Source organism: Pleurodeles waltl, chromosome 5 (genome assembly GCF_031143425.1).
Source record: "Pleurodeles waltl isolate 20211129_DDA chromosome 5, aPleWal1.hap1.20221129, whole genome shotgun sequence".
NCBI classification, from domain to species: domain Eukaryota; kingdom Metazoa; phylum Chordata; class Amphibia; order Caudata; family Salamandridae; genus Pleurodeles; species Pleurodeles waltl.
Window position 1 is genome coordinate 1,775,247,168 of NC_090444.1, and position 26,562 is coordinate 1,775,273,729.

General features: G+C 44.0%; 1 protein-coding gene across 3 annotated transcripts in view; it reads right to left on the reverse strand.

The window, feature by feature from the left end:
- Positions 1-26,562, reverse strand: part of BABAM2 (BRISC and BRCA1 A complex member 2) — a 795,977-nt gene that overhangs the window by 99,656 nt on the left and 669,759 nt on the right. For all 3 annotated transcript variants that reach the window (XM_069236219.1, XM_069236221.1, XM_069236218.1), the window contains exon 11: positions 1,092-1,245. In XM_069236219.1, the coding sequence (XP_069092320.1) occupies positions 1,092-1,245 (154 nt within the window). The remainder of the gene's footprint in view (positions 1-1,091; positions 1,246-26,562) is intronic.

Consider the following 26,562-nt stretch of genomic DNA (forward strand, 5'->3'; position numbering starts at 1 on the left):
GTGTATCCCTGAGTGCCTTGGCCAAAAAGCGTTTTGCCTCCTGTTCTGATGGCCTACCGGTGAATCACTGAACTGGAGATGTAGGCAGAGGGGCTCATATTTGAATTCTAGACACCACGTGAAGAAGTCATGGACACGTTCTTATGAAATATGCGCCAGGGATTAAACCCCAATACCTTAGGAAACATTTGGCACGACTTCTGTCAAAGAGTAGGAATTTCGACGATGAACAACCAAAAACTGCCCCGGGCCAACATGAATGAAATGCGGAAGACTGAAACCAGTTAGCCGGATGGCACCTTATATGTCTTGATATCTTCACATCCTGGATGGTTGGAGTCAAAGTGCATGGTCCCATCTGGGACAAAGTTTCCAAATTCAGTTTAGAACTAGGAGGATTTCCAAATTCAGTCTAGCTCTAGGGGGGTTTTCATAAGGAGAGGAATCTGAAGACAGAAGCACCCATCAGAAAGACATACCTCGAACTGAGAAAGATATTGATATTTCTATAGCACCATGAAAATAATAGGACTATTTTGCAAAAGATAGTTTTTTCTTCTATGTCGAGAATACTATTCCAACAGAAAAGGTGGTTCTTCTTTTTTAAGTAGTGTGATGCAAGCAGGACCATTGGCAGTGCCAAGTAGGGGCGCACTACAGCCAATGGGGCATGAGGACACTGCAGAACTCTGCAGTGTCTGCCGTCACCCGTCGGTAGAAACATCACTTAATGACTGAGAGCCAAACCGACACACATACATTGAATGGCTCACTCTTGAATATTGCAAGCGCTTTTAAAAATCAAATTGTCCAAGCCTAGTAGCGATGAAGGGATGCAGGGGACATAAACAATACAACACTGTGCATGGATAAACAAGGGGAAATTTCCATCTTGAGGTTTTGACCGTTGTAGACTACTTATTTTTCTCTCTTGTAGTCTACAACATCACTTGGACCTTCCTAACAGAAAATATTCCTGATACTCCCCAGTGTACAATTGTATATTTTTTATATATTTTTTGCTCAGACCACCAGATTACGTTGAAAGACTTTCTGGCTTGCTACAATAAAGGGACCAGAGCGTGACTTACTTTGCTCTCTTGGCCATTTCGTTGCCATCCCAGCGTGGGCTGTAGGGATAGTTCTTCTGGGTCTGGGAATACAGCTGCCCACTACTGGTGAAGTGGTACACCGACTGAAAGGTGAGCGTGGGCTGGTCCCGTGGAAAATACAGGGGTAGATCAACTGCAAAGAGGGACAGAAAACAAGACATTTAGGAGATGGCTTCAATTACCTTTTCATAATGATCCTTTTGGAACATAACTAATAATAAAATAATCAATAAAAATAAATAATCAGCAAGACCAAACAGCAGCGCAAAACAAGAGTACCCATGGTGTGCAAGGATCAACCATATTTACTGAAACTGGCGTAATAATGATGATGCAAAGATTAATGATGGACGGTGCCTGGTGCGGACTGTAGAGTACGTGGGATTACCAGAGCTCGGTCCGTACAGATGCGTGAGTATTTCTTTTCTTGAACGCGTCCTACCCACGGAGTGAATCAAACTGGCTCCTCAAATGACTACTCACAACTTAATGTGCTTTATGAGTGTCTTGGCAAACTCCAGCCGTGAAGTCATGGCCAGCAGCCTAACTACATTTTAGACAGAAGGCGCACAAAGCTATGCTTCCTATCTGGCAGACTCATATCCACTGTGGTAACAGTATTTATCAAGAGGTAGGTGATTTTCTTCTTAAAAAATTGAACATCATTTTTCAGACATAGTATGCTAACTACTGAGTAATATACCTCCAAATGGACATATATTTAAAGTCAGGGATGAGATTTCTGTGACGTTCCAGCCAGCGAACCCACAGACAGAATCTAAACTTTTCATATGCCAACATGAAATAACTGATACAATGCCATCACAGAACAAGATACATTGTTAAACCCATACAATGATGAAGATGGAATTGATCAGTGAAACCATTCATTTCCACAATAGACTGATGCATGAAGCCATGGTCCCCGGGTATATATTTCATGACTCCAACTCTTCTTAAGGCAATTGACACTATTCCCACATGCTACCTATTAAATGACTGACTACCTTGCCACCTCCTCACAGAGCCATGTATGTGCAATGCCAAAATTCAATGATCTAAAACCCATTTAATTATATTTCAATTGATTTTTATGCATATAAATATTGAACACCTCTCTGTGTCGTTTGAAGTAAATAGTCACATTCATTCACTTGACCTCGCTAAAATCTGGTTATGTGCTTATTTTAATTTGTTAAATATTTTTTTCAAAACCAAAATAAAAAGCATTGTAAGATGCACAATTCATATGCTATACCATTTCCAAATATATTCCATTGCTAACTCAGTAAACTTTCTTTCATCATCTCCACCTACATAGAAAGTGGTAATCTTAGATGGGAAACTTGTGATGATCTGAACCTCTACTACTGTTTTTACACTGCTCTAGTCCAATGTTTTCAACATGAAGATACACATTATGAAAACTGAAGAAGAGACAGGAACATTGCTGAATGAAAAGGATCTAAAGTAATAAATATTCATGTGGCTACAAAAAGATCTGGATGTACCAGGCCCTATAGGAATAAACTGGGTTACAAGGATATTCTTAGGAAAACCACATTGAAAAATAAAAATGTAGTCAAAAGGAGCATGATTGGTAAGTATACATTTAATAATCAACTTACTTCGAAATCATGAGTAGAAAGCATATTACTCACCTGCCTCTCATGCACAGATGCAGTAGAGCGAAGGTAGGTCAGGTATACAAGACTATATTGGTAGAAAAGTGTTATTAGCGTGCAGTCAAGAAACGCACAGCTGGCCAGGTTCTCCAGCCCTGAAGATCAGATTAAAATGAGACATCTAATCTGTAGGCAAATATATTCCTCTTGAAGGACTTTGGCCATCAAGTGTCCTGGTGACTGTTGTTGGCTACCATCTTAATTATAGCAACAGAAAACAGTGCAAATGATCATGCCTGACGTATTCTGCTTGGGTTAAGTCCCTTGAACCACATCACACCTACATTCAAATCTCTACACTGCTGCCCAGTTTAACCTGGACTCTTGTTCGGAACCCTCGGTCATGTCTGTGATATAATCTGGCCCATGCATGCTGTCCGAGCACTTTTCCTTTCTACTATTCTTGGTTGGGTGACCAGGCAGGTGTAGTGTCCACTGTGACGTGTGATATCTGTCTCTAGATGACACTACATCAAATAGCATAAGGTACACCTCACATATTTTGCTTAATCATGATATTAAAGGAAGAGTTAATTTATCAAAAACAGCAATGAGCCATCCATGTACTCATCACAGTCAGCGACTGTGAAAGAGTAACTAAGCACAGCTGGTGAACCTGCCAAACCAGCCAAGGAATCTGCCAGCAGTGGTTCCAGTGCAAGTTTCAAAATCAGAAAGTGAAAAGAAACCACATAGCCCGCTGTTAGGACTCACCGTTTTGACCCTATTAACTCTTCGTCCAACATACAGATGACAAGAAATGTCCAAACACAGCAGTAGATATATCATGTAAAAATGAGACATTCAAAGTATAAAGAAAGAGACAACATGAGATGCGGGAATCATGTCTACGGTGAAATTAATTAAAAGCCGGACTCATGGAGAGACTAGAAATTCAAAATACAAAGAAGAGCGCTAGAGCGAGACTTTGCTTGAGAGGCAGGAAACAACATGGAAGAACGCGTAGAGCCACTGCTGGGAAGAAAAGTGTGTGTTGCACCGCACCGATGAATTAAGTCAAAAACACATCAGATCAACGATCTATAGAAATTAGCAGCAGCGGCTCATCTGCCATGACGGAGGAGCGTGTGGCCCCCTCTCCCCACCAGCATCAACTGCAAAACTTCAAAAATGAAATGATAATAAACTGTGTTTATTATCGTTTTATTTTTCAAGGGGTGGGCCATGTGGGATGATAGCCATGGAGGGGGAGTGGTGTGCACTCCCCTCAGTGCGCATGTGTGTTTGGACGGCCATCTCAGGATGGGCAAACCCACATGCACTGAGGTGTCTCCAACCCTAGCTGTGTTGCTGGGGTCTGCCAGGGAGCACAAGGCCAGGGCACTCAGGCCAGTCCTAAGAGCAGCGTTAGGAATGGCCGCAGGTCAGTCTGGAAGCCTGTGCCTGCAGTGGACAGTGGTCATGGAGTCTGAAGAGCCGATGCAGGTAAGCTTTTTGTTTTTTTAATTTTTTATGCGTTGCTGTTTTGTGCACCCTCTTCCCCCCACTCCCCAACTTTGTCCTCATACAGGCTGCGACCATTAAATTAGCTGATAATTGCACCAAAATGGACAAAATACTGGCAACAACTCACTGAGGAGCATCAAAAGTTTCACTCAAAATGACAGTATAAGAGCTTATTTATCGAAGGGCAAGAAAACGAGCTATTTCACAGCTAGGCAAAGTAACAGTGAGACATATTCTTTTATTTTGCAACAAAGAAAGATTACTAATTAATTATATAGATGTGTACTAGAAGAGCAACACAACAGAAACCACTTATGAATTGTATGTGTATGTGAAATGGCTCATTTTGAGGTGACTCTTTCTGGAGCAAGTTTTGAGGTTGAATGGTAACCCCTTTTGAACACTAACCTAAAGTGTAACACGGTGGTTCAAACACCAAGCACAGGCAATCAGAGGAAAAATACCATGTATATTATACAATATCACACCACATCACGGGACATGACGGTAACTTAGTAAAAAACAAAAATGGAACATCCGAGGAATCACAGAAGGAAGGCATACACTCAAGAGAAAGATGTTGCAGTCTAGCAGAAAAAAAACAAAAAATGATGCACAGCCAATTACTACAATTCTAAAGTCAATGTCAACTGGCTTTAATAGGAAACAGATCGGGAGAGCTGAACTCCACAGCAGGAGAGGAAACAAATAAGGAAGTCCCTCTAACAAAGGGATAAAGGATTACCACCCTCAATGAAACATAAACCGGAACTATTACACTGTGCGCGAGCAGTCGAGTACAAAGTCATTAATAGTTGTTTCTGAATCAAAATATGCCTCGCTTTTTACCTGGGAATCCCCATCATAACTCAGTTAGCAAGGAATTGAGAGCGGAGTGGGGCCAAATGGACTACTGAAGTTGTTGGGGTGAGGTGGGATACGAGGAGCAAGTACAGCGGTGCTCCTGTTTATTGGAAACCCTGAGCGCGGTCCAGCAAAAAGATAACTTGATGTAGAGTCACATTAAAGTGGTTAAATACTCTAAGTGTTGTGGCATGTATGTTCAATGTGCACAGATGAATGGTTGAACTGCACTTATATAGTACAGCTATGTGGCGCAAACCCCTTCTAAGGCACAGGGAGCGTTAATATTATCCTCAAGCACATCTGGGTCAAGAGCGGAAGCTTCTTAAACGGGTGAGTTTGCAGCAAAGCCCTGAGTTTGGAGTAATTGAGAACCTGGTCTTCTGGTGAGACAAAGAAGACTGAACCAATTGACAGTCCACCTGGCAGAACAGACTGGGTTCCTTTTTCACAAAATTACTCTGACCCTGGAACTGTGGGCGGTTTGCAGACAAGTGATTTAGTGACCCTAAGGTAAAGTGAACTGACATGGTCAAGACAAGAGTTGACTTTCAAATGTCATCGGATTATGAGATGTTTGATTTTTGCTGAACTTGTGTAGCTCAAAGCATGCTTTTGGTCAGAGTCATGTGTTTGTCTAGGGGGGTTAACCAGGTTCATAATGGAGGCTCAGGCAGAAAAATCAGGGTCAAAGAAATTTGGAAGAGAAATATAAAGAAAATAAGTGGAAGAGTATATGGATCTGTGGGTTGGGGTAGGAGTTTAAAGGAAACATCGATCTTCCCTGCATTCACATGAAGCCAAGAATAAGCCATTCAACTAGCCATTTGTAGAAGGAAGTTGTTAAGTTTTGCATAGCTCTTTGAAAGGGCATTAACCTGGCAATATATGTGAGCATCATCATCAAAAAGTTCATTTTGTGGTCGGAACCCTGCAATAAGTTACAAAACAGGGTTCGGAGGGAGAGTGGAGTTTCCTGGGGGGGGGGGGTTGTCTCTTGCATTTAGCCTGGGGAATGTCACACTTAGCCTGGTGAAGACAGGTGGTGAAGACTGACATTTTAACTGTCTGAAAGGACGATAAGCACATGAGGGTCTCAGAAGAGGTTTCGGCTATGTTGAAGATACTGTGCAACAAAAGATGGTGCTTTACTGTGCCAATGTGGCATTTGGGTCAAGGAGGATCACAGAGCTATCTTTTCATGAGGCAAAATTCGCAACAGGACACTTTAAATGGAAAGCACTGTGAACTGTTCCGTGGCCCTGCTTAAACCTACCACAAGGCGGATGCAGCAAATAAACTACTCACTAACGCCCTTTTCCATGGCCTTCTGCTTACTTGAAGAATAAGCCTGACTGATGTGGGCCGTCATGGCTCATGGAAGCTATATGGAAAAATACTTTTAAGTACTGGCTCTACAATGAACTAGATGATGCCCAAAGTCTCAGTGTATGTCCCTATACATCGGGCCCCCCTATAGAATAGGATTAAGTGTTGCTCTGAAACGCCAAAACAAGGTAAGAGCCAAATATTACCATTAGCGTGCCTTGAAACATCAAGGTCATTCACATTCATGTGGAAACAGTTCCCAGAGACAAGAAGGCACAGAAGTCAAAGCAAGAGTCTTGAACATATGGAAAGCATTAAAAGACACAAAGGCACACACAGTGTTTTGATGCAAAATAAATGAAACAAAAACAGACGATGAGAACATTTTCAAACCATGAAGACAATCAATACCAAGTATAACAGCTGATGCCACAAGAATAACACAAATACCTAATTCGATGCATATACATTGCAAACTTTAAAGACTGCAAGATGAGTGGAACCAACCATCAATTAGTTGAATTGAGATGAGTAACTGAGGGCAGGCTCTGCGGGCAGGAGCGCTGACATCAGCGCGAGGAACCATGAGACCGTCTGAATAGGACCACGCCTGGCTCTAGATGATGTAAGGATCTGAAGCGCTCTTGCCTGACAGGCTACACACAGGTAATGAAGTTACATAATGCGAAGGCATCAAAAGTGATCTTCAGAGACAGGCACTCTTCAGATCTTCCAGTTCATATGGGTTGGACGCTATCTGGCACTAGGCAGTCTTTAAAACTTGCACGTTGTCATCTCACCATTAATTACTTTCCTCGTCTAATAAACTGGGACATCTTCCAATGTCCTTCCCTCCTGTACCTTTTTCAAGAACAGCCTCGTTTACAGGCTCAGAGGTCTCTGCTGTTAATATTATGGACTAAAATGTTGTTCCCGGAAGTCTCTCTTAAATGAGCAAAAGTTGAATTCAGGTTCATAAATGCAAACTCGAACTCATGAACCAGTAGGCCTATTTGGCGGTGAACCTATATGATTAAGCTTGTATGAGAGCAGGGAAAGGAGACAAAAGGAAGTGAAGGGATAGTCCTGGTGAAGGAAAAAGGGGTCCGCCCAAACCCTTGTGAACATCAAAAATATGAAGCGCTTTTGGTGTTCACGAGTTTTTCACTTCTTTTCCCGCTATATAAGAGTGTGTTAAAATACTCCTGCAAAAAAGGAGCAAGTATACTTTCTAGAGTGGAAGAGAAGAGGTGACTCCCCTCACAGATATTGCTGAAGCAGACAAATGATGTTTTCCTCTGTAAGAAAAATATCTCGTGGAGAAAAACATGCAAAGAAAAGTTACATCATGAAAAATGCATGTTTACACTTACTCATGCGGACGGTCCCCCAAGTGGATAATCAGGATGGATAAATCGGATGCAGAAGAAATACGAATGATGCTTCTGAATCACTCCCACATCTACAATCCTTAACTACCCACCACAGCAGAAAGCAAAACTTAATAATGGGAATCTGCGTCCCCTTGCCTTGCAGCGCCTGCCCTTCCTGTCTTAAGCATGGAGTCGTGTGGACATGGAGATCACAGAAGGGTGGTCTTCCTTTGAGACTAATAGATCAGAAACTGCTCTCTGTCTATATGTAAGAAACACAGAAGACCCATAATGCTCTATTACCGCGTTAAGATTCTGTCTATTGCCATTTACCAAAACCACCCATCAATTCCAGTTTCTAATTCTTTTAATTAATGCAATAAACCTTCAGAAGCTGGAAATGCGTTCAAATATTCCTGTTCAGACTGAAGATCTGCTCCCTAAATCTTGAGCTCAGCTTTGGGGGCGTTTTTAAGAACAGGTAAGTTTGTAAAGGTGAAGTGAATGATAGATGATGGTCACTGTAGGGATACAGTGAGTGTTGTGCATTTGTCGGATCATCAAGTGATGCTGCGTGGTGTGGTGTGGTGCCCCTAAGGAAAGGTCTGTCTGGAGGATGCTGGGGCATGCGCGTGGCAGCGCTGACAATCGCTTGCAGGAGCTCACTGTTACCCAGAAACAGGTCCTCCCGATGCTGCTCCTGTACTGTCAGGAGAGGAAAACAATAAAGATTGTCAATGGAGAGAAGAAACGTTCTGAGGTATATAGAAAACTAGATGGTTTTTGGTAAAGCAAAGCACAGGAAGCTCCAAGCTTTGCTAGTCAGGTAAGAAATTGGACCTCCTCCAGTGTGGCCTTTCTTTATCCAGGGAACAGTGAGTGTCAGAGAGAAAGATGATCTGAGACTCCACCTAGAGGAATATCTATTGAATCTATCCCCTGTGAAGTCTGGGCTTGTTTGATAGACAGTGGTATATAAAACATAAGCACTAAGTGCGCTCTTGAGCACAGACGAAGACACAGGATTCGGTGGCCACGTTTTGTACCACTTGAAGCTTGGGCAGGAGATATTTAGGTAAATCAAAGAGTAAGGAATTACAGTAGGCAGTGCTGGAGAGTATACTAACTTGCATCAACATTTTTCGAAAAGCACACTCCAGGAATGAACATAACACAATGCACGACTCTGGTGTGGAACAGGCCAGAGGACAGAAATAAACCAGCACTCGTGTTTTTGCCCTCTATCGCTCTCGCTGGTCACCCAGCTCTGCCACTGACAAGTGAGGTCAGTACAATTGATGCCCAGCAAAAGGCTCAGCAGAATACACTTAAAATATTTACATATGCTACACCACACTCCAATGAGCCTGTGTAGGATGGGGCTGCAGGCTGACTTGAGTAGTGCGTGATGCAGTATGCTTTAAGCAGACTTCCTCCATCTTGCCCAGAGCTGGCCACACATTCATCCCTTGTAGGTAGAAATCAGTGGTACCCCTCCCCAAAATGATTGTTAACACACTAAAATTAGATCCGCAATCTTCCCTACTAGGTTGGGTGCCACCTATAGTGAAACCATAGAAGAAACTGGTACCACTGACACTTTTAGTAGCCAAACGGCGAATTGCAAAATGTTGGTGGAAGGCTAAAGTGTTGACGCAAAGACATGGTTATCAGACCTGGCGTAAACGCAGTGCGCAGACTGCGATCTACGTTTTACTGCAGCCTCACTCCTCCAGTCCTAGGGATATACATGGGGCCTCTTTGCGGCTACCTGCCCACTACAGACTCTGTTGTGCAGTGGGACCCCAACATGATGCCATCATCTGCGCCTCTGCTTAGTTGAACACGATGCAATCAGTACTGCGAAACACTGGAGATGACGTATTGTAAATGTGTGAGATGCAATTGGCGAGGTCATTGGGTGGAGCTGCTGTCAATTACTGCAGCGTGTGGTGTCTCCATCAGTGTTGTACTATGAGCTTGTATAACACTAAGGATGTGAAATCTGAAGATTACTGAGGTCAACTTTATGATGTGCGCATCTACATTGCTATCGACCCTGTACTATATTTGATAAATGTTTAATATTGGAAAACTGTCTATAAAAATATAAAAAAAATAACATTTTGCTAAAAGTAGAGGGTACCAAGGAAAGACTATTTCTCAGGACTTTGAGGAAGAAGCAGCAAGTTGATACTTGATGTGGGTCAGGAAAGAAAGCTTGGTGCCAGAAGTTACTCACAGATCCTTGAAAGAGTCAGGAGAAAGGGGTGAAGCGCGAAGCTCCATAGGTGATGCACAAGGGACTGATGGTTGACCACAAAGAAATACTTCTATTTTTCCTGAATTAAGTTATGATCATCAGGAACTGCTTGGGCAGTAAGATTGAGCGGATGTAAGCCTCAGTTTTCCCAATAATCACACTGACATATCTTGCTAATAAACATTATATGAGAAGCAGGAAATGAGGGGGCATAAGGGGCAGGGGAATAAGAGAGGAGTTCAGATTGTTAGGGATGACACAGTATTTTTCAAACAAACCAGCATTTGTAAGGGCTTCAAAACAGAGACGAGAGAGACTGTGTGTTTTTCTCAGTGTGGGCGTGTAAAACTTCCAGGTGAAAACTGGCAGACACCTCATCATACCCGACTGAAAGTGTATGTACCCAACTAGTCACTAAAGAATACATTTTTAGGCGGGTGTAACAACCCAACACCCCTGGAGCTACGCCCCTGATGATCATGCTTTCACATACCAATGACTGTACAGGAGAGACAACTTCTGAACATCGGATTGCTTCATGATGCCATAAACCTTTTTTGTTTCAAACCCAAACTTTCACCAAATATCGTCACTTGGATTCACCTTGAACATCAAACTCACCCTCAAAGAACACATTGCTGAAAAAAACAAAGATGGCCTGGTACCAACTCTCTCTTCTAATGAAAGTGAAGCCATTTATTCTAGTAAGTGACTTCAGAGCTCTCATACTCTTGCATCTGGATAGTGAAAAGGTCCTGTTCCCTGGCCTACCAGACTCCACTCTGGCACCTCTTAAAGGCACCCTACAAGTTGCAGCACATCTCAGTCAGGGCCTGAAGAAATATGATCATATCATCCCTATTCTGACTGAATTCCATTGGCTCCCCTTGCTGGCCCACACCATCTTCAAAACCAGCTGCATCATTTAAAAAGCCATCATGACCACCGCCCCTGCTTATCAAGCAGGCAAGCTCCCCTTCTATGGTGGTTCTTGGTACAACAGTAGGCAGGGCAACCTAAGACTGAGGACTAAGAAGTGCAAAAAAAAGAAAAACAATACAACAGGCATTTCCCATCTATGCACCTATGATCTGGAACAACATCCCTGTACACACCAGAACCACCCCAAACCTGCTCCAACTTAGAATTGAAGAGGGATCTCCTTATAGAACACTACATCACAATACGTTAATAGTTCACAACCAGCTATCTCTCCTATCATTCACTGACTTTATGCTTGCCTTGGACCTACTGCAGCTCTCCATTTACTTTTGGCTAGGTGTGTGATGTGATATATATATATATATATATTTCATATGCATGCAAATATAGTGCCCTCCTTTATGCGGATTACCAATTTTATGTCATCCGCACAAGAATGAATTATGAGTTACAAGGACTGAGTAAGAGTGGCAAATAGAGTGCACATACATCTTAAAGAGGGTTGGGTTTAATGCTGAGCCTTCGGCACTCATCAGCAAAGGTGTCTAAATGCAGACCATACCCAATGGTTTGAAGGCGCAGCACTAGGCTGGTTCAGGGCATCAGCGGACATGCTCTATGAGATCACTGTGGTCCCACTGCTGCACCGGTCGTTTGCTAGCTGGTCTCAAGATGGTCTGGAGCTGGACAGAGCAGATATTTCAGTTCTCCAAGCAAGACAGCATGTGAGTAATGCATGGCAAGTCACCACAAACATGGTGAAGGAGAATGGTTTAAGAGAAACTCCGTTCCATTTCCTACCTGGGCGAACACTGCCCTGGAAATAGGGACGTTTCCAGACATGGAAGACGTAGAGGGCTGCCTATGCATAGAAAGGTCTAGACGACTAGCGCCACCAGCTGCAGGGTTCCAGTCATAATCCAACTGAATAGGGGATTTGGGTAAAAAGGTTGCCAAAGACAAAAGACCTCCTTACATGGCCCCAAAGTACCTAAAGGAGACCATGATGGAACCTTGCACAGATGTAGTAGCGACCTCTATCTCATTTACAGCCAATATAGACTTGTCCACATTTTGGGGTACCCATGGGATTTTGAGTTAACAAATTTCAAAAGTGGCTGCTCCTAATCCTTCATTCCTCTGCCCCTAAAAAATGGAGAGAAACCCCCACAGAGATCAGTTGGAATCTTTGAATAACTTATAGAACCTCATTTGCTGAGCACATGAGGACTCAAGTTAATGGCCGAATGTGTGGATGAATGTTATTTCCCTGTGTGAGTGCAGACACATTGTTTTGCCTGGCTATGCAGATGGCCTTGGTGCACTTGTGACTGTAAATGTGCTGTTCTCCCTCTCCTTTCAACCATCGAGACAGCCAGTTGAGCCTCCTCTATAGCTGGAAAGTTGTTGATTAAAGGTGTGTGCATGACTCCTAGCCAGGAAAGCATTAATCTTTAATTCTTTTCCCACCAAATTTAGGGATTCCTAGACCCAGTCCATTTTGCATAAATGTAAACATGAATAGTGATGATCCAATAAAGTATTTCTAGTCTGCGAACGAACACACACACACACACGTGTGCAGATACAATCGCCACACCATCATCCAACCTCAATCACACAGCACAGGCAAGTTAACCCTTCCCTGCACATGTCATTGCAAACAAGAAAAAATCCTCCTTCGTACGACGTACAAGGAAGAGTAACATTCGGAAGGTGGCAACAAGGAGCATCAAACTTACCAATTTAATAATGTTTGCAGGTTAGTTTCCATACAAATAAATTATCACAATGAAGACCACACCAGGAAGAAATGCTCAGGAGATTCTGGCATTCACTGAAGAGAATCCGTCTTCCCCTAATAATGTTGCAGCAAATTTCCCTATGTTAGGGCAGCTCTTCTAAAGTTAATCATTAACTTTCCAGATAATACCATGTTTCACACGGTTGATAAGGATCCTAGCAGAACACACTGCCGGTGAAATGGATTAGCTGAACGAGGAAGAAGGCAGTTTTCACGAGAAAACTTGGATCCATGAAAATTAGGTGTAAAGCTGCCTACGGGGACAGAGACGGACGACGAAGGGGCAATATTTCAGGAATGGGAACCACCCAGGAAGCTTCCTACTGGGGTGTAACCATGGTAACACTGGAAGCTGGGATGGACTCACTTGGTGTCCGGTAACAAACACATCATTCAACTAGCACGAGTGTTGCACAACACACATAGCAGGTGGGCGTTGTGAACAGGAAGAGGAGATAGAAAGGAAACACAGGTTCAGTCCCTGGCTTGGGGTGAGGCAGCAATAACCATTCTTTGCAATATACTATGGGCCTGATTACAACTTTGGAGGAGGTGTTAATCCGTCCCAAAAGTGACGGTAAAGTTACGGATATACCACCAGCCGTATTACGAGTTCCATAGGATATAATGGACTCGTAATACGGCTGGTGGTATATCCGTCACTTTACCGTCACTTTTGGGACGGATTAACACCTCCTCCAAAGTTGTAATCAGGCCCTATGTGTTGAACATAGAATCATTCAGGAAGGATCGGTCAGCGGACTACCTGGGAAAGCATTAATATGCTCAATTGACAAATAAAGTGAGTTCTTATTTAATTTAAATTTGTTTGTTGCATGATATGGCAAGAATTTGGCCTTTGACAGGACCACCCAAACATCAAATACTGGGCTCATGGGATTAAGAAAGCAATGTCCATGGAGTTTGAATGTTGAATGCCACACTACTTGGAGAAGTTACTGTTAAAAGAACTCACTCACAAGCTAGAACATCTACTGATGTTATACACAGGAACATAGAACTGCTACAGAGACAGAATACCTAATAATAATTAATAATTATGTTCTAATTTTTTATACTACAATGATACAAATAGACGTGTGGGTCTTGAAACCAGCTATGAACCTTGACACGCATACAGGTACATTGTTAGTCATTGCCTTCATTCTGTTTCGTGCCAGACACTTGGTCAAGGAACCCCAATCTAATGCCCTCTGTTGATATGTCAGAAGTAGCAAAACACTATGTAGCTGGCATTTTACACCATTTCACGGGTGAAGCAAAATGTGACAATATCTTCATAAAGATAGTGTCAGTGAACAGGCAAAAACACATCAGGCATGCATCCTAAGCCACACAAAAGCAGGCTGACGGATGCTGGGCTTATGGGACTGGGGTACAGCAAAGTTAGCAGCCTCCATCCTGCATACTTAAACAGAAGACCTAATGCTGTTGATATTATGTAAATGAAATTCAGCCTTGTCATGTAACACATGAAAGGCCCATGCACATGCTCCATTCACAAGGTGCTCTACTGACATCCTACTGATATCCTAAAAGATAAGTCTTGTTCGCAGCAGCTGTCCTTCACCTTTCTCCCTAACCCATCTTCACCCACGCAACTCAAAGACTTACCATAACACACCGACAACACACTGGACTTCTTCATCTTAGGGATGATTATGAACAGTGTCTCCCGATGACAACGTAATGGGTAGGTGGCAGAACGTGGATCATTGATTTGGGAAGCACGTGCCTTTAGAAACTAAATGGACATGCACTCATTAGGCCTCATGGAAGTTTTCAGAGCAACTCGGCTCAATCCCTGGCAGCTGTGGCACTAGACAGAGGCTGTTCCCTTGAGAAATTGTGTTATTTTTAAGCAGAACCAACAATTTTGAAATCACAAAACAAGACAATAAGAATCCGAAATCCCTGTAGAGGAATGTTTTCTGAGCAACAACACACCAAAATGTTCAAAAACAAACGAGGGGAACCAAAGATATGGATTATTAAAGTTTTAAGCCAAAAAGTACCTAAAAGGTACAACGTACCAATGTAAAAGTTCAACTCGCTTTAATTGTGAAGTGGGTGCGATTTCAGCTAATGGACGGGAGTTCAGGTAAGCGAAGAAGGTCACACAGGTAAAAGTGTTTACCATTGGAGACAGTCTGCTTTTTCAAGCTCAAAGTATTTCAGTAGGGTATGGTCTGAAGCGGAAGCTGGAGAGGGTTCTCCAAAGTCGGATACATCATCGTTGAGTTCCTCCTGAAGGTGTTGGTTTTGGTGACTACAGCTCTTAGCAGGACAAAGCAATATTTTGTAACCGAAGAGGTTGTTTCAACACTCTGAGAGATTTGCTTCCTTGTCCCTATATGATTAACTTTTTTTGATTCTCAATATGGTCCAACAGGCCACGACTGGAACTTGTATCTGCACAGGGTTCCAGGTGGATGTGCAACGTTGGAAATATTGTTGGTGCTAGTTACTGGGATTACACAAACAATAATATCAGCATCTATAGTCCTAAACGTGGCACATGTTACTGACTCCCAAGCTGGATTGGTAACCTATTTGCAAACAGGAGGTAGAATAGATGGGGTCCTGTAGGGACTGCTTACCCTGTATGAATTGGGGTAAAAGTTTCAGGGAGAATATGCGGTGGTCCAAGGGACCACTGCCAATTTTCTCTGAAACTTAAACAAAAGCAAATTGTTTTTTTCTTTTGAAAGCAGCACAATTTCCAATATTTAAGGTCAATCATAGACAAGGTGGTCTGCTGACCTTTGCAGCCCACAATCCCTGGGATAATGACCAGTTGGGGTGAGTCGCAACTTTCGACGTATCTAAGGAAAACTGTTTTAGTGGTTAAGATTCTGAATCACTCTAAATCCTTATTTGAGAATCAATGTCTTAGTACATAAGTGGGTTCAGCAAATAAGTTTCTGGTTGTTAAAAGACTAGTTGCAAATTCGAACCGTCTTTCGAGACCAGAATATTAGAACATCAGGACCATAATACCCATGGGTAAAAGTTACCAAAAAAGTACCAACTTCAAAATATAGCACTAAATAACCACAAAGCACTATTGAAGTGGAAAGGTTTTTAAACCCGAGTTTTGAACTGATTGGGATGGATGGGACAAGATACAGGCTCATATCATAATCATAATTTATGATGAATCTCAATCCATATCTAGAACCCAAGCCATGGGATCTCCATCTGGGACACGCTTTAATTCCCTTTTCCTCCAGGGTTCAACCTCAGGGGTTGTTACAACAACAGGACACCCTGAGAATGGATATGTAGGGGCTGGTTGCCTCTGTGTAGCTCTGCGCATCCAGATACAGCTACCTCCAAGCGCGAACAGAGCGCAAGCGATCTGTTTATCAGGAATTAGTGAAACACTGCTCATAGCCAGTTAAGTAACAGATGGGCAGCAGGAAGTCAGTGAATCAAAAAATAGGAGCTCGCTGAAAGCCAAACTATAGCAATTATACATTTGGCAACCGAGTTTGTCCCAATCTCTTTAATTATCACAAGGCACAGGCTACTGGAAAAATACATTCCAGCTCAACTAACATTATTTAATTTAAGGTTTGAGGCTGCAGTTAAGGACTTATTAATTGCATCGGAGACTCAATTGATGCAAACAATACATATGTTGTAAGTAGTAATTGATACCTTGGAAAAATGGAATGCCTTTCACTGGGTACATTGCAGGAAAAACTATGTAAGATGTTGAAAACTAATTCACAATTTCACCATCGCACTTGGTTTGCTGTGAAAAAAGATATCATCCCTTCCACCAAACAGACTTGCTTCTTGGACTGATGCTGCAAAAACAGCTTTGAAGAAATAAGCGCTACATAGGCCACTGCCATGCAGAGGGTGTTTTTTTCATGAGGGTTTGCTGGCAGGTGCCAACTGGGTAGATGAACAAATTACTTACCTCTGATAATGCTCGTTTTGGTGCATACTTATTCTAACCTCAGATTTCTCATTTTCAGAAGATCCCCAGGTGCCAGACCTGAAAAGGAAGATTTAAAAAACATTGCCCCTGCACAATTGCAGGTGGCACCGTGTGGGTCCACTTTGACTTAGTTCAGCCTGGGAAGTGAGAATGGAGCCACATATAAGTGCCACCCCTGCTTGTCGACGTCCGTTTCTTTATTTTTTTTCTTGACGGTGTCCATGCCCTCGCACATGGAACCCAACAATACTTACAAGTACCCGTGTGCAGACCTCTAGTTTGGGACCTTTTTAGATGGGAAAAAGAGGCCATGCTGGAGAATGGGGGGGTGGGAGAGCAGTGAGCAATCTGCGGTCAGATAGAGTATCGACCAGAAACAGCGTTCCCAAAGGTAAGTAATATATTCTCCTGATAGATACTTCACCATTATAATAGATGCTAAAGCACTGCAATCCATGCTGGTGTGTCCACAAAATGGACACAGATCAAAAGTTCCTCTAAGACCGAATGGGTGAAAAACCCTTCCCGTCGGACTTAGCTGTCAAGGCAGTAGTGCTTCGTGAACTTTGGCCTCACAGATGTCATGAGCAGGCACTCCCGTGCCAACAGTAGCTTTGGCAGTGATGGAATAGGCCCTCAGTTCTTCTGGAGGCTGCTTCTTGGCCAGCGTGTAGCAGATCTTAATGCAGAGGACTATCCATCTTGACAGATACTTTTTCTGCACTGCCTTGCCTTTCTTTGACCCAAAGATTACCATAAAAAGCAGATTCTCCACCCCATGGCCTCTAGTGTGATCAATGTAAAAGCTCAAGGCTCTCTTGGTGTCCAGCCAGTCTCTCCTCCTCTTCCGAAGGGTGAGGCAGAGCAAAGAACATTTGGCGGCTGACGGACTGCCCCACGTGAAAAGAAGCTTGAGCTTTGGCGAAAAGGTTGCCTGGGTCCTTAACACCACTCTACCTGGAAAACATGTGATGTGAAAGAGAGCTTGGTGCTCACTCTTGCGACGAGTCTTCAAAGTCAGGAGACATTGCGGGCAGCTGTGCATAGTTTCCGAGGGCATGCACATAAGGAAAGTGAGGACCAAATTAAGATCCCACTGTAGCATCACATAGGGTTTGAGAGCGAACCTATGTGTCAAACCTTTTATAAACTTCATCACAAAAGGTGATTTGAACGAGGATAGTTGGTGCGGATAATGCAAAAAAGTTGAAAGGGCTGGCAAATACCCTTTAATAATACCCTTTAATACTGCCCACTGCAAATCTTTGCTGGGCCAGAGATAAAACAAACACCAAGCGGTATGGCCTGTACCGAATCTGCATTCTGGGTACCACAAAAGGTCACAAACTTGCCCCGGCGCCTGGCATTGGCAGACATTTGTAACAGACGGGACGCCTGGCAGCAAGGATGGAAGGAAGGAGGAGTGAATGCAGTCAACTGCCGCTGCTCAATCCCTATGCAGGGAGGTAGTTATCACTCAAGTTTTGGTGCAGAATCCTGCCATTCTGCTATGATGGGAGATCCTCCAGCTGATCGGAGGAAAGATGCTCATGCCCAAATGTTCCGGGACCTGCACTCTTCTGGCCAAATCAAGAGCCACAAGGCTATATAAACACACATACTTTATATACTTATTTTACGATGTAGAGGCATGTGTTGTAAAAGCATATTCATGGTAAAGACGTGCACTGTAAAGGCATTGCATGGTAAAGGGACTGCATCGTGATGGATGCAAATTAAAGGCATTATGTTGTAATGACCACATCGTAAAGACTGTTTACCCTTTCAGCATCCTTTGATCTCAACCTCTCCCAAAATCCTCCCCATCTCAGCAATGACCCATCCCTTACCACCATAGGCTCTGGGTAGGGCAGAGAGGAGGGTCAGCTGCTGGTCCAATTTCAGTCGAGCAGCCACCACTGCAGGTCTTTTGCAGACTTCTCTGAAACCTATATGGAGTCAGACAGGATTCCCTGGTTTGGGGTCCAATGAAACCTCAGTTTCACTGCAGAGATCACATATGCCACCTGGCATAGTTGAGTTGAGAGGCAGAATGCAGGAGGCCGAGAAGCCTCAGAAACACTCTTACTGAGACCAAGAGCCAAGGCTGAAACATCAGTTCCTGGATATCCTGAACTCACTGTCACAAAAAGAACACCCAAAACAGCACCGCATCCAGAAAGGTCCCAACGGCAGAGAGACTTTTCGAAGGAGGCAGGTAATGAATTGGTGTTTACCCTACTGGCGGAAGCCTGAACCACTAGACTATCTAGCTTGGTGATGTGTCAAAAAGTCAGGCTCGTCAGGCTACCTGCCTGTTCACTGGCAGAAAGGAACAAGGCTTAGCCGAGGTTCCCTTTAAGGCGTCAGTCAGGGCTTCATTGAAAAGCTGTAAAGGCCGAGCGGGAGCCTGACCAGGTTGCAAAATGTCTGTTAACACGTTTGCCTTAACTTCCAAAGATGGCAGCATTAAATCTAATACCTTGGCTATGCATCCTATGACGACAGCAAAGGAGGCGCTCTCTTCCATTGACAGTCGAGGGGAAGAACATAATCCAGTGTCTTTGCAAGTGTCCGACCACTGGCTTCCTACAAATTTACGTACAGAATATCTTCACCATCATAGTGTGGTGGGAAATCATACCAATCATCTCTGTTGTTATCTCTTAAAACTGGTTGACTCTGATCAGAGCCTGAACTAAAAAATTGTTGGAGTGCTGGAATGCGCCTCTGAAGTAAAGGCCTGGTCTGTCTGAGTCAGACTGAACTGGGACCAGGTGGGCCGAAGCAAATTTGGCTCAGAGTCAGGTACTAGTATTGGGATCAAATCCACCTCTCGCCCTGGCAGCATTGGGGATGAACTGACCTCAGAGAGTTTTGGCACCAGACTGGAAGTCAGCTCGGAAGTCAAAGTGGAACCTAAGATGGGATTAAGAGACACCAAAGACAACAAGAGCGGACCCCTCCAGCAGTAACCTGGCAGGAGGCCTCCGTAGAACCTTGGTACCCAAATGCGTAACAGAGAGAGCCAGAAGAATGCCAAAAATGAGCAAAATGGCTTCTTTTAAGGCCTCAAACTGTTGTGACATTGCTGATAGCCCAAGAAACTTGGGGTGCATCTGGATCAGTTGCAGAATGGGCCCCTTGGTGAGGGACCAGAAGTGAGGATGAGAGGCACCCTGACGTCCTTGCACCTTCACTGCCATAGCATTGCAAGACTGGGACCAGTCCTGTTTGTCATTTGTGTGCTTCCACTTTGAGTTACAAGAAGACTTGGAACATGATGAAGGCCTTTTTGCAGGTGCAGCCAAGAGCGAGATTATAGAAGCAATACTGCTCTTGATACTGAAAGACGAGAATATGCGGGTGAGAAGCTGAAACAGATTAAATCAATCTTGTCTGATAGGACTGTGTGCTTCTCTCTACTGTTTTCCTCACCACACACTAGGACTACTTAGTGGGTATTCGTCTCTGCTCATCTCTTTGTTCACTGTAACAGCTTTTCATGTATGAACTACATGAAAGCTACACATATTACCACAGAACCTAAATATTTGGCCTCATAAGTGTCTGCCCTTGATTCACAAACTGTATTATGTCTTTGGACAGCAACATGAGCTGAACGTGTCTGAGAGTGGATCTGTCAAAGATGGAAGTTTGGGTGGTTGTTAAAATGGAATTTGATTTTCACCATATCTGGCCTATTGGATAGGTTCCATAGTGGCTGGTGTCAAGAAAAAAACCTGGGGTTTAGGTTATACTCTTTATTACCTCTTGGGTCACATGGGGTGAAAACAGATACACGGTGTGTCTCTCACTTGATACCCCTGAAAAGACTGTTTCTTTATCAAGACCTATCAAGCGGCCAACAGACCCAAGCTCTCTCGAGGTTCTAAGGCGGGCCTTGACCACTGGCATTTATAACAGATATATCTCTGTCCGCCAGCCAATCTTCTAGAGTGTTGCAAGAAACTACTCAGTACTGACCAGCTTGCACTCTCTTACATTCCAGAAGCATCCCAAATCTAAAAGCTTGTCTGTGAAGCACTGGACTCTCCATTGTGTTAGTCCACCCTTTCCTCTGTGAGAAAATTCTCATCTATGAAACAACTTGCATCCTACATTCAACAAACGCACAACTAGCTACGAAACTTCGTTATTGAGCTGATGAGCAGCCATGCTTTCTCCGTTCAGGTCTACTAAAGTGGGCCTTCAACAAAATAGAAGAACTATTGTTAATCTTCTGCAGTTCAGTCTCTCTGGCTGCCTAGTAGTTCTATCTTACACCTGTCTGGTCTCTGGCTTCTACCTGAAGATTACAAACAAAAACATACACAGAACACAGCTGTAAGTCATCAGTAAGCACCCCAACAACTAACAGTGGTGTCACAACGTGAAAGTCACTGCCCTCACTGAAACCGCATCCCAAGGGGAGAGAAAACTTTGGTTATGGTGGTTCTCCCAAGACATAGGGCCTGATTTAGAGTTTGGTGGAGGGGGGTTAATCAATCGCAAACATGACGGATATCCTGTCCGCCATATTACGATCCCATAATAGCCTCAGGAGATCGTAATACGGCGGACGGGATACTTGTCACGTTTGTGACAGAGTAATCCGTCCCACACACTCTAAATCAGGCCCATAGCCTTTTATTCACACAGTTCCAGCGAGAAATCAAAACCATAGGTAAGTAGGCATTGGTTCTGAAAACACACGACGCAAAATCGGCAAACAGAGGAAAGACCGTAAAAGAAATACAACAAATGTCTTTTCTTTTCCACTGCACTGCAACCCCTACAGAATGCACTGTACTAGGAGGCCACTTTTTCCTTATACATCACCCATGTCCTCCCCCAAGGGCATCAGAGAGATTACTGGGAAGCATACATTTATAACAGCTTCCCCTCAATCTCACAGAGGGATGCGCAATATCCACAGTTTCATGCCAACGCATAACACCAGGGTACCACGTACCGCTTCGTCCCTGCCAGGGTACCTGTCACCAGGCGAAGCCCTCTAAAATAGTCAACTCTAGGCATCTCAGGGTAAGGAGCAAAGATCCAGGGGCACCAGCAGGTCAGTCCCCCCCACTTCTGCCAGCCCAGCATACACACAAATCAACACCCATCAAGGGTCAGTCCAGGAGCCCAGTCCAAATTTTAGCCCTCCTTTTCTGCAGCTAAAAATTCTGCTGTTTGCCAGGAGGGGGAGGATGGGTGTTTGATTCTGGATGCAGGTGAGCAGTGGAGAGAAAAGAGGCGTCGGGAGATCCCTTGCCTTACAAAGCCTTATGTGCCCCCAACCTGGGCACTCCCTGATGATGTCACAACCTTCACAGGCGAGACACAATCCATGGACTCTTTGCCCTGGCTCCTGCCTGTGGCACGACTAATGGTTCCACTTCTGATATTTGCAGGGGGGCCTTGCCAAGAAACTTTTAATCGTGTCTCACTCTTTGGACTTAGGAGCAAAAGGCAGCTGTCAAATTCAAAACAGTATTCCAAGAAAATGGTTTATTAAAGAGCAAAAAAATGCTCCACTAGCTTAAAAACGGAACCAGCTAACTTTCAACAAATCTATGCTTCAAATGTTAATGAGCATTGCTGAAGAAAGAGACATAATAAGCCGGAGGTGGACCATGTTAATTTTCCTCCTTCCCCCCTCTTCTTCCCTTGACTTGGGTACAGCAGGTTCTGTGGTTTGTCGTTTCCTTCTAGGCCGCTGCACCAAACCCTTGTTGTGTAGGACTCTCACTGAGATCCAGTAACTTCAATAGCCAGACTTGAAATCCATTAATTCATTGGTATGGCACAGAAAAAGTGGGAAACAAAAGTTGTTTTCCACATAGCGGGAAACAAAAGTTATGCCCTGCTGCTGCAATGTCATAAGGGGAGGTACCTGTTTGCCCTGTGTCCCCTGTCCTGTCTGCTCATTCAGAGACCTGAGCGAGGTTGCACATGGCAGATGGTGGTCTCACCCACTTTCTCCTGCCTTTCAGGGGTCTCCACAGACCCAAGGTGGGCTGAAGTGCGCTGCTGGGACACTGCCACATTCCCTGTCAGATACAGGCTTCTTAAAGCTGCCCTCACACTCCCCTCTGAGAGTGTAAAGTCCAGGACGAAGGGGAGAGAGCAGACAGCAAGCTATGAAGTACAGAGGCTTAATGTATGAGAGCATAGGTACAGCCTTTGCACGCTGAGAAACGGCAAGAGGAGGCACAGTCCCCTATAAAGGTACAAAAATACATGGCGGAAGCTCGTGTTATCTGGATGGGAGCTCAGCATATGCAGGGAGCGCGAGTGTAAGAGACCTGAGGCATATGCCTGTTGCAGTGCTGCTAGGCAGGGCCTCAGAACTCACGGTTTCTGAAGGGCTAGATGCCGGAGGAGCTGGAGCACCCCACATTTACACACTCCACAGGCTGCTACCAGACGAGGAGGTGAAATGTACTCATCCTGAAGGGCTGGACGCTGGTGGAGCTGGAGCGGTCTAGATTTATGTGCCTTTTGCTGCAAGGCTAGGCAGAGCCACAGGGCTGGATGCTGCGGTGGAACACTAACATAGAACACTGCTACAGTAGGATGGAGCTGAGGAAACACGAGGAGTGTGAAGGGCCAGTGAGGTGCCAGTGGAGACTACACTTCTTAAATAGAGGAGGTTAGAGGAGAAGACAGAGGGAGGCAGAAGTGGCAGCAGGACTTTACTATTTAATTAAAGAAAGGTGTAAGAGTAAGGTAAGGTAAGCAGCTAAACGTAAAGGTGCAGGTGTGTGATGGGGTAGGAATCAGTCAACCAGGCACTTTGTGTTTAAGAAGCTTTCATGTGATCTGGGATCTCTAAAAGTAACTTGCAGCAGGTAGTGATGTTAACTTCTACTGCTGCCTTAACATCTCATGCTACCTTGTTTTCTCATATGATGAAACCCTGGATCCATTTCTATTTTTGTACCCTTTGAATTAGTACACACATGCTTGTGCCAACTGGTGCACACAACAAAGAAATGCAAGTGCATCACTCTGTTTCTCTCTTAGGGTTGGCCTTCCTGCCGCCTCACTCTTTTATCTTCAATCCGTTTTAATTTAGCTAGTGGGCTAATATCTACACGCCTTCCACCTGCACATATTCCGGCTGATTGCATCTCTCTTCGTTACTTATACTTCCCCCTTCATGAAGCAAATATTGCTTTCTTTGTATCAAACACAAGGGTACCTGTGGGTTAGCATGCCTGCATTAACCTTCCCCAATGTCTACCAACATGCCTTCTTGAAACCTTTCCTCTTCCCAGTCTTTCCGATAAACTTCTCATCTCCTTTGTTCTCAAACCTATTTTCCCTTTAAAATATGTTTTGACAGCACATCAGACCTTTTGCTAACAATATACATAGATAGGACTTAGCTTGAGACTACAGCTTAGCTCAGTCTAGTGCAGTATTCTTCTCTCACCTAATGCGGTTTGCTGTCTGGTTACATCCTTCTGCCTCCAATCAAGTGGCTGACCTGCAGTGAATAGCATGAGGGGCTAGACTACTTTCGGATGCTATTTCATGTTAACTGTATTAGTAAAGCACACTTTCACCCATGAGGGTATCCTGGAGCTCAGCTTGTGCAGGTGCAGAGTCTGCCTAGGGAACTGAGGGCAGAACAGTTAATTGAGCTGCCAGGTGTTCAGTTTCTTTTGGAATTCAAGGAGAGAAGGAGGATCTAATGTGAGAGGTGGTTCCATGCCTAGGGTGCATTGGTTCCTTATGACAAAGTGGGGTCGATGAATCCAATAGGTCAAGATGTAAGGCTGCGATTTTGCCGTGTTGTGATCACACCACAGGGCCATAGGTGCTGCAGTGGAGTTGCGGTGGTGTTGGGCCTGCGTTGTAGGTCGCGGGCATGGCACTCAGCAAGGACCATGACTCCGGTGCAGGCAGTGGCACAGGGTCAAAGAGTGGCACCGGTTCCGAAGTCATTCTGGAAGTCGATACACTAGTTTCTTTCTTGTTGCACCAGAACTCACTTCCTAGGGCCCAGGAACTGGATTTGGCATCACTTGGCAAGTCAGGACTCTCAGCAAGAGAGCCCAGGCGCTGGCAGGTGAAATCTTTGATTTTCCTGAGACTTCTTAACAGGAGGCAAGCTCAGTCCAAGCCCTTGGAAAACCATTGGAAGCAGGATGAAGAAAGCCAAGTCCAGTTCTTTCACTCTCAGGACAGAAGCAGCAAGCGAGCACAACAAAGCAACAAGCAGGGTGGCAGTCCCTTCTACAGCATCCAGCTCTTCCTCCTGGCAGAATGTTTCTCAGTGCAGAAGGATTCTAACTATGTGATGTCAGAGGTCCATTACTTTTACAACTTCAAAGAGAAGTCTTTGTAGTGCACAAGACCCTGCCTTTCCCTACCCTGGCCCCAGAAACCCTCTTGCGGGGAGGAGACTGCTGTTGTGTGTGGGTGTGAGTTCAAGTTCGGCCAGTCATCAGTTGTAGTCCCATGGTGAAGTATTGTTGCCAACACTTCAACTATAGCTCTCAATGTCCACTCCTAGTGGATTCCTCCCATGTGTAGAGCTGCCACCTTTCCCAGTGAAAAATAGAGGCAATGTGTTCATGTTTTAAGACTCTGCAAAGGCCTGTGTGTGATATTAAGTAGAACTTTAAATTAAAATGTCTGTATTCATTTTTAACGTGGCCTTTCTGTCTTTGTCCACTTTAGTTATCATTTAGGAGTTATCATGGCAGCTGTAGAACACATTTTAAAGCGTTTCCTTGTTACATTTGCTACTTAACGTATGCAGGAATAAGTGGACAAATATAAGCTTCAGGTGACTTTCCTAACTCTTGTACCATCAGGGACATTAAAGTACTGGGTATGCCAATATAAAACTGCCCAGCTGGCAATCCTACCGGAGTATCTCACTGCAATGTGCTAAAGCTGCATTTACCAATGCTTGTTCTCTGTTAACGCCTAAACATTTTCCTTTACCCTAGATCTGCTCCCAGTCTTTCTTCACTTAGCTCCGTAAAAAAGAAGCATCTTTCCCCATCGGCTTAATTACGAGTATATTTACGAACCTCTTATTTTTACTGCAACTGCTTACCTAGTGTACCCAGATATCTTTGGTAGAAGCATCTATAAATTAAACAAATGTATTAAATTTAGAAACATTGATCTGCCTCACCAATACAGTTATTTTATGAACACATTTCAAAAACTCAGCAGCGAGGGAGGAGGAATGTAGTATGAAGCATAGGAATTTGTGGAGCATTAGGGCAACTACTTTTGTGTTTAACGAAAAACTGGTGGTAAGAATCACAAATGAAGAATCAAGCCTCCATTCTGAGACACCTTGCCATTGCAGGCACACTGCCCTTGGTGAAGCAGGATGTGGTATTTCTCCTAGGGCTTCTATGTGATGTGGAATAAGAGGCAGAAACCAGTGTTACTGCAAGGACTTCAGAATGATATTCTCTAGGGCTCTACCTTTTTCTTAGGACAAATTCCTCTAGGTTTGCCCCTGCAAACCAAAGCAGCACTAACGGATGCAGCATTAGCGAAGATCCCTCATGACTAAACTTGGTGGTATGGGGACAAGTGGTGCACAGGAGCCGAGGCGGTGATAGGAAACACACTAAGATTTGTGGGATATGGTGGGACTACTAATGATCGTTTCATCCATCCCCGTGAAGTCATTTTCTCATTTATTTTGTGAACCTAGCCCTACAGCTGTTGTCCAACTCCTAATTTACCAGGTTATGATCAGTCATG